General features: G+C 41.8%; 1 protein-coding gene across 1 annotated transcript; it reads left to right on the top strand.

The window, feature by feature from the left end:
- The first annotated feature begins 5160 nt into the window (after positions 1 to 5160).
- Positions 5161 to 8685, top strand: EIF2AK2 (eukaryotic translation initiation factor 2 alpha kinase 2). The gene is made up of 3 exons (XM_006755899.2): positions 5161 to 5326; positions 5680 to 5797; positions 8523 to 8685. The coding sequence occupies exons 1-3, from the start codon at positions 5208 to 5210 to the stop codon at positions 8676 to 8678; spliced, it is 393 nt and encodes a 130-aa protein (XP_006755962.1). The 5' UTR covers positions 5161 to 5207; the 3' UTR covers positions 8679 to 8685.
- Positions 8686 to 8794: the final 109 nt, after the last annotated feature.

The raw sequence follows: 8794 nt of genomic DNA, 5'->3' as shown, positions 1-8794 counted from the left end.
TCGCCCCTCTGCCCTCTCTTCTCAACCCTGCATGTGGGCCCTGGCCCCCTCCAGGCTGACCACACTGCTGCTGCTGGACACAGCCGGGCACCCAGCCTGCCTCTGGGTCTTTGCACTGCTGTGTCCTCCGGAAAGCGCCCCTCCCCCTCCCCCCGCATACCAGCCCGGGCCAATGCCTCTCCTTCTAACCCATTTGTTGAATGCTACTGTGTCAGAGCAGCCTCCCTGAGCAACCTGCGTGTAAAAGGGACCCCACTTCCCTTTGCTGTTATTCTGCTTCAGTTTTCAACATAGGCCTTACCACCCTGTGACTTTTCTGTGGATTTGTCTGTGTTCCTCCACTAGTGAGCCCACCAGAGCAGGGGTTTGTTCGCTGGTATAACCCCAGCACTTCCTACATAATAGGTGCTCATAAAATAGTTGTCTAATGTGTGGTTATTTATAAGTTGTCTTTTGAATCCCACAACAATGAGGTTTTCTATTGCCTGTGATTCCTTTAGCACTAAAAATGCCCTGCCAGGTAGAAGCTAAACGGTACACACTCTGTCGCTGAGAAACTTGACATCTTGAGCAGACTGTGCTACTTTCTCCAGTTGGCTTATGCGAACCTGGAGCTCCCTAACACCCGGCCTGTAGTGCGTTCATTTAATTCACACACACACTCCTTGGATTCGTGTGGCTCGCAACCATTGTGCAGGCCCTGGAGGGGGCTGGCCCACAGGCGCTCACCGTCTGCCCTATGACCAGGCACAGCCAAAGCTGCTCTGGGTATGAGGAAGTTGGGCATGTAACACTTGTTAGTGATCTCTTAGGAAAATGGTCACAGAGTATTAAAACAAGATTCATTAAAAATAGTTCAAACAATTGTTAGTGATCTCTTAGGAAAATGGTCACAGAGTATTAAACAAGATTCATTAAAAATAGTTAAAAAGAAACCTGCTGGGGCTACCTGGCCCCTGAACTTGTAAGTACTTTTTCTAACATGTCAGTTCAGCACCATATAAGTTTGTGCATAGATTTCACTTAAATTCAAACTGGCTTGTCATTCTGATGAGGAGCAGTTACTTTGAGTTAAAAGTACGGAGGATTTAAAGCATTTGTTAGGACTTCGGGTTAAGTAGTTGATAAAGACTCTTCCATACTGCTGTTCTGAGACCTCTGACCCCCTCCAACTTGAGGTGTGGTCTCATGATTGTGACTAAACTAAATGACACTTGGGTTCCTGAAAATAATGGTACATCTGCAGATTCTTATTCTGAAACACTGGGCCAGGTGTCTGTGGTATTCAGAGATTGCAGGTGTTTTTTTTAAAATATATTTTATTGATTTTTTACAGAGAAGAAAGGAGAGGGATAGAGAGCCAGAAATATCGATGAGAGAGATCGATCAGCTGCCTCCTGCACGCCCCCCAGTGGGGATGTGCCTGCAACCAAGGTACATGCCCTTGATTGGAATCAAACCTGGGACCCCTGAGTCCGCAGGCCCACGCTCTATCCACTGAGCCAAATCGGTTTGGCGAGATTGCAGGTTTTAGAAAGGTGGTGCCCCATAAACCCTGTCTATTTCGTAATGCTCTCAGCAGGGTTTGGGGTTAGCACTTATAATACAGCATATTTCTGCAGTCAAATGATAAATAGGCAACAAAGTGTGATAAAGACTAAATAGCTCGTGTCAGTTTAGGTCTAGACCGAGGGCTACAAATATACCAACAAAATAAATCTCAGTTTTCATTTCATTTTTGCGGGGGAGGGGGGGCGCGGTGGAATTGCAGACCAGAAGCACCATCTTATAAGTACCGCGCGCTAACCGATTGCACCACTGGAGCTCCAGAAGCACCATCTATTGAGGACCACAGGTGGGGGGGACTCTGCCCAATGCTTTTCATCTGAATTACTCTTCAGAGCACCCTGTGAATCCGGGGTTTCCAGGCCATGACGCAGAGGTTCAGAGGTGTCTATCCCAGATCTCGGTGCCTCTGAAGCCTGACTCCACCGTACTAAGCAGTAATGTGAAGGTGTTGCTTTTGCTCAGATCTAGAAACTTCCAGCACCCTGCTTTCAGCCGGCACCATAGCTCACCCGTACCAGCACAGCAGCCTCTACTGGGTCTCCCGACTTCTACTCGTGCTCCTCTCCCCTTTTCAAACCCAGCCCCCAATACTCTGTTCTCTACATAGCATCAAAGTGCTCATTTAAAACACAAATCCTATCACATCACCCCTCTGCTTAGAACCCTCCAGTAGCTTCCTGTTACTATCGGAACAACATCCACAGCCTGACCATGGCCTACAAGGGCTGTGCGCTGTGACGCCTGCCCACCTCTCCCCCATTTCATACCCTTATCCCTCGTTCACTGTGCAGCAGTCCTCTTGGCCTTTTTGTTATCCTTCCAAAGTCTCTGCTAGGTCGTGCTCAGAGTTTCCTCCCCCATATCTTGGTATCTTTCTCATCATTTAGACTTGATTTGACTATTGCCTTTCCTGACTACTGTATCTAAAACCACCTCCCTCACGTTTCTTCCCCCACCTACCAATTCACCCTCTATTCTGTAGCCCTCGTTAATTTCATTACAGCACTTCCAGCCATCTACTTACCATGATATCCACCCCTGTTATTTGATTCTGCACGTGGTCATTTTCTTTCTTCCTTCAGTGGAATGCAGGTGGGGACTTGCTCTTTCTTCTTCATGCCTGTGCACTCAGTGCTAGAACAGTGCTTGACATTTGATGAGTGTTTACTGAATGAATGAGGACAGGATGCCAGAGAACAGCTGGTGAAGAAGAGGAAGAAGATGAGGAGGTTTAAAGTGAAGTATTTAAATTTTGTATATGTTTTTATTTATGTTAGAGAGAGAAAGGGAGAGGGAGAGGAAGAGGGATAGAAACATCAATGTGAGAGAGAAAGATGGATCGACTGCCTCCTGCAAGTCCCCTGGGCATGTGCCCTGACCAGGAATGTGCTTAATACCCAAGAATGGCACACTTAAACATGGTTAAAAGGGTAAATTTCATGTTATGTGTATTTTACCACAATGGGGAAAAAAAGTTTAAAAAATCACAGTGGTGTGCAGGGTAGAGAAGGAATTTCAGTGGCTCTGAGGAAGTGGTTCTGAGGTCCTGGCAGCAGTCCAGGAGTAAGATGGTGGCTTGAACCAGAACAGTGGCTATGATATCATCGAGAAGTAGGATTTGTGAGTCAGGACTTTGTTATGGATAAGAAAGTAGGGAAAAGAAATGTCAGCGATGCCTCCCAGATTCATGGCTTTCAGACATAGTGGAGTCATTTTTTGAGACAGGAAATTCCAAACCAGCTTAAGGGAAGATCGTATGTGCAGTTTTGGACCTCTTTGTTTAAAATTCTTTCATTCAAGTGGAGATGTTGGCTAGAGAGAGATGAAACTCAGAGAGAGGTTTATAAGTGATAGGTAAATTTTAGAGTTAATGACAAACAGATTATCATGGAAATCATGGACATGAAAGAAATCACCTTGAGGAGAAAGCAGAGAGTAAAGAGAATAGGGTCTTTGGACCAAGCCTTGGGGGAATGCCAGCCTGTAGAGCCCATGAAGATCAACAAGTGTTAGGAAGAAAGCTTGGCCATTGAAGAAGAAAAATCAAAAGAGCTTTCCAACAAGAAATGAGAGATCAACAAGGTCAGCTTCCTGTCTCTGTCGATTTACCTATTCTGGATGTTTCATATAAATGAAGTCATGTCTTCAAGGTTTATCCATGTTGTGCATGCTTCTACACTTCATTTCTTTTTATGGTTGAATAAGTTTCCATGTGTGAATATGCCACATTTTGTTAACAGTTCATCAGTTGATAGACATTGGGTTTGTTTCCACTTTTTGGCTATCATGAGCAGTGCTACTATGAACATTCCTATATAAGTATTTGAAAACCTGTTTTTCAGGTCTTTGGGTATAGGCCTAGGAGTGAAATTGCTGGTTCTAAGCTTAACTTTTTGAGGAAATAGCAATTCTTTTCCATAGAAGCTGCACGGTTTTGCACTCCCATCAGCAACATAGGAAGGTTCTGATTTCTCTACATCCTCATCAACACTTTTATTTTCTGTATCATTATTACTAGTATTGTCATTCTGGTGGGTATGAAGTGGAACCCAGTTGTGTTTTGATTTGCGTTTCTCCAATGACTAATGATGTTGAGCATCTTTTTATGTGCTTGTGGCATCTGTAAATCTTCTTTAGAGAAATGTCTGTCCCAGTCCTGTGCTTACTTTTTAATTGCGTTGTCATTTTGTTAAATTATGAGTTCTTTATATATTCTGGGTAATAGACCCATATCACATATATGATTTATAAATATCCCATTCTGTAGATTGTCTTTTTATTTTTGTCAGAGTGTCCTTTGGGACACATTTTTTTTTAATTTTGAGGAAGCCTAATTTACCTGGTTTTCTTTTGTTGCTTGTGGTTTTTTTGTTTTTTATCACCACAAAGATTCCATTGACAAATCCAAGGTTAGGAAGATTTACCCTTATGTTTTCTTCCAAGAATTTTTATAGTTTTGGCTCTTATACTTAGGTTCTACAACCTTTTGATTTTGTTCATTATTTAAATCATTGCTACTGAATTAGTTCAGTGTAGCCCATAAGCTGGGGTCATAATTTATCTAGGTAAATTGCCCTCACATTGATTTCTGCAAGTTTCAAAGGGAGAATTTTTGGGATTTCATAGGAGCATCTATTTCCATGTAGCTGAATCCTTTATTGTTCAATAAACATTTCAACCTTTTTCTTCTAACATTAAGAATTCTAATTGCACTTGTATAGCCTTTTTACCTTCTCAAGCAGGTAGACAAATTTGCGCTTGACACTCAATGGAAGCAAAGAGCAGAGTTAAAGAGACAGGCTCCTTCCTTTTATTGGCCAGTTGAGTAATTGGCTGCCTCCTGCATGTCCCACCCTGGGATTGAGCCTGCAAACCAGGCACGCACCCGACTGGAATTGGACCCGTGACCTCCTCACAGTTTGATGCTCAACCACTGAGCCACACCGGCTGGACCATAAACATCACTTTATATGTAAAACACCTCTAAAACAACAAATGTATGACTGAGATGAATCATATATAGTAAATTCTTACTCCATTTTGTTTTCTAAACAGGTTTGGGAAAATCTGATTAAATATGCTCTGTGGGTATCACTTCTTTCAAACATTACTTGTATTGTAGGTCACTGGAAGAAAAAATGGCCGATGATCTTTCAGTAGGTTTCTACATAGGAGAACTTAATAAATACTGTCAGAAGAACAACATAGATGTTAATTATCGTGAAGTGTCTAAGACAGGACCGCCACATGACTTAAGGTAAGATTCTACTTAGAAAAAGGATATATACCTATAAAATATAAACTAGGGGAATGAAACTCTGGCATAATTTTGAGGTCAATACTTAGAGCAAAGTTGCCACAGACTTCTGTGAGAGAGTCCTCTTGGTATGAAATTGTAACTTTGGAGGACTCTGGAGAAAAGAAGAGGGTATAAGCTTTCCCATGCTTCAAGATGATGTGCTCTTATGCTGTTTGGAGGTCACTGCTTAAATATTGAACATAGGTCAAAACCTTCAAAGGTAGACAGAAGAGGCAGTGGTGGTTAGATTACTTGTGTCTTGATAATGCGTGAGTTTCATAATGTTTTGTGAATATTGTCTTTGTAATCAGGTTTACAATTCAAGTTATATTGGATGGGAGACAATTTCCAGAAGCTAAAGGCAGATCAAAGAAGGAAGCAAAAAATGCTGCAGCCAAATTAACTCTTGGAATACTTAAAGAAGAACGGGTGAGTAATTGCCTTTTTCCCTTAGTGAAAAGGGACTCACAATATTGTTTATATTTTTCTCTGTGAGAAAATACCGACATAAAAAAAAATCCATTGGCAAGTTCCCTTACATTCACAAATTCAGTTCAGTGTTTTCCCTGTCTCCATTTCTGTAGAATCTGAAAGAAAGGTACACCTAGGCCCCAGCTGGTTGGCTCAGTGGATAGAGCATTGGCCTGCAGACTGAAGGGTTCTGGGATGGATTCCAGTCAAGGGCACATGCCCAATTGCAGGCTCGACCCCAGTAGGGGTTGTGCAGGAGGCAGCCAATCAATGATTCTCTCTCATCATTGATGTTTCTCTCTCTCTCCCTCTCCCTTCCTATCTGAAATCAATAAAAATATATTTTTTTAAAAAAGGAAGAAAGGTACACCTAGGAAATAATGGTCAAAGCTGGATAATACCTGTTTATAGTGCGAATAGTAGTGACATCCTCTAAAGTTGAACAGATGTGGAAAGGAAACAGGAAGAAATGAGCTGACAGGTGCTGGTGGAAGTCCCTCCACTTAATTGAGGGAATCCGTGGAAAAGGACAAAGGGATGAAGGGGATTGTGTGGAGAGGGATGTATGTGGAGGGCAGGTAATGGAGAACGAACATACGTATAATTGGCAGTCCTGAAGATGAGAACAGAGTGACCAGTACAGAAAACGCTACCTAGAAAGATTTCGGTAGAAAAAAAATTTTTTTAAAATATGTTTTTAGAGGAAGGGGAGAAAGAGATAGAAACATCAATGATGAGAATCATTGATTGGCTGCCTCCTGCACGCCCCATACTGGAGACCAAGCCTGCACTCCAGGCATGTTGCCCTTGACCGGAATCGAACTTGGGACCCTTCAGTCTGCAGTCTGACACTCTATCCACTGAGCCAAACCAGCTAGGACTGGAAAATATTTCTGAAAGAGAGAAATAACTGGGTGAAGATTAAAATAATGGATATAGGAAAATACAGAACCAAATTAACTCTTGAAACACTTAAAGAAAAACAGGTGAGTAATTGCAACTTCAGTCATTGTGAAAGTACTGAGTTCTAGTAATGAAGAAAGAATCCTCAAGTATCTAGGCATAAGAAAGAAATTATGTAAAATGTAAAAATGAAAAAAAAAAGCAACATTAAAAACCAGGATATAAGGGAGCAGCAGCTTTAAAATGAGACAAGAAATCATTTATGGGTGGCACAAAAGATGGGCATTCTCAGATACTGAAACTTTCGGAAAATTTAGCTTTCAAGATGCTTTCCTGCAAAATCTTACTTGAAGATGTTTTCTTCTAACCTCAATTGAAAAAATAAATTTGGCAAAATCACACTCCTAAGTTGTTAATGAGCTAGAAAACCAAGTCAAGAAGTTAGAAAAAGAACAAAAATTTAACTATTTTATTTTCCCCCAAAAAAGCAGAAGAAAGAAAATAACAAAGGGCAGAATGTAATCTAAAGGAAAACAAAGAAGATCAATAAAACCCAAAGTCAGTTGTTTAAACAAGATTAATAAAGTAGCAAAACTTTAGACACAATTTTGTTAGATTAGGAGTAAAAGAAGATGCAGATAGCAATGGAAGGATTGATGCTGTTATATTCACCTTTTCCATTAAGTTATCATCAAGGATATAACTTTAGTTCAATATTTGTTATTTTGTTTTTTGAGGGTACAGTAAGCTAGAAAGTGTTATAGTATTTTGCATGGAAAAACAGAAAATTGACTCTTGTTTTTCCTTATCCTATACTAGAGGCTCAGTGGACTGATTTGTGCACTGGTGAGGTCCAGCCAGCCCACCCTGATGGGGGCCATTAGCAGTGGGCGGCTGGGGCGAGGAGCCATGGGCAGGGCTGGCCAGGGTGAGGGGCCCGTAGGCGTTTTGGTCATTCTGCTGTTCCGTTGAATTGCATATTAGCCTTTTATTATAGAAGGGTAATATGCAAATGAACCAAATGGTGGAATGACTGGTTGCTATGATGCGCACTGATCACTAGGGGCAGACGCTCAATGCAGGAGCTGCCCCCTGGTGGTCATTGCGCTCCCATAGGGGAGCCTCCATGTCAGTGCTAAGGGTGTCCTAGTGACGGCCTAGTCCTGGGCCTGCGGGCTCCTGAACTGTGAGAGGGCACAGGCTGGGCTGAGGGACCCCCCCCTCCCCCCGCCCACCCTGAGTTCATGAATTTTGTGCACCGGGCCTCTAGTGAAACTATGAAAGGAAAATGGGGTGATTATTTTTCTATTGTTAAAATTCTTGTGGGAATTTTCTGGTAGAGGAAGGTATATGTTTCTGCTTTGACTCAAAGTAATAGAGTAGTAGGGGAGTATATAAAATCTAAGTTGTTTATCAAATGGCACATTTAGTAATTTTATTAGAAAAATAAAATAAAGAGTCCTGGCTATTAGTGGTTAGAGTGTCAGCCGAGCACTAAAGCATCTAGGGTTTGATTCCAGGTCAAGGGCACATACCTGGGATTTGGATTCAGGGAGACGTGCAGGAGGCAACCCAGTGGATGTGCCCTTCTCATAAGGATGTTTTTCTTTCTCCTCCTCTCTCTTTCTCCCCATCCCAACTCCCTCCTTTACACTCACTCTGAAAAGCAATGAAAAAAATGCCCTTGGGAGAGAACTAACAACAACAAAAAAGAAAAAGAAAATACAGAGCTAAATCTTTGTTGTCATCCTCATTAAACAAGATTTTTTATTCTTTGCAGGAATCTGGTCCTTTAACCCTGCCGACAACAGATACTTCAGATGATTTGTCCAGTGAGAATTTCATAGGTCGTCTTGATAGGATTGCCCAAAAGGAAAGACTCTCTGTAAATTATGAACAAAGAAGTGAATTGAACCCCAGTGGAACCGGAAGGTGAGATGAAGTCGGGTTTTTCCTTCCATTTCATTGTACCTAAGCAATGGAATGAGCTTATTTCCATGTCTAATTTTTTAGAAATGTTTGTCCTTTTTGTACATTTTGCATAGAAGGTTT

This window comes from Myotis davidii, unplaced genomic scaffold (genome assembly GCF_000327345.1).
Source record: "Myotis davidii unplaced genomic scaffold, ASM32734v1 scaffold151, whole genome shotgun sequence".
Classification (NCBI taxonomy): Eukaryota; Metazoa; Chordata; class Mammalia; order Chiroptera; family Vespertilionidae; genus Myotis; species Myotis davidii.
The sequence above is the reverse complement of the archived record's forward strand: the minus strand, read 5'-3'. Positions and strand labels throughout refer to the sequence as shown.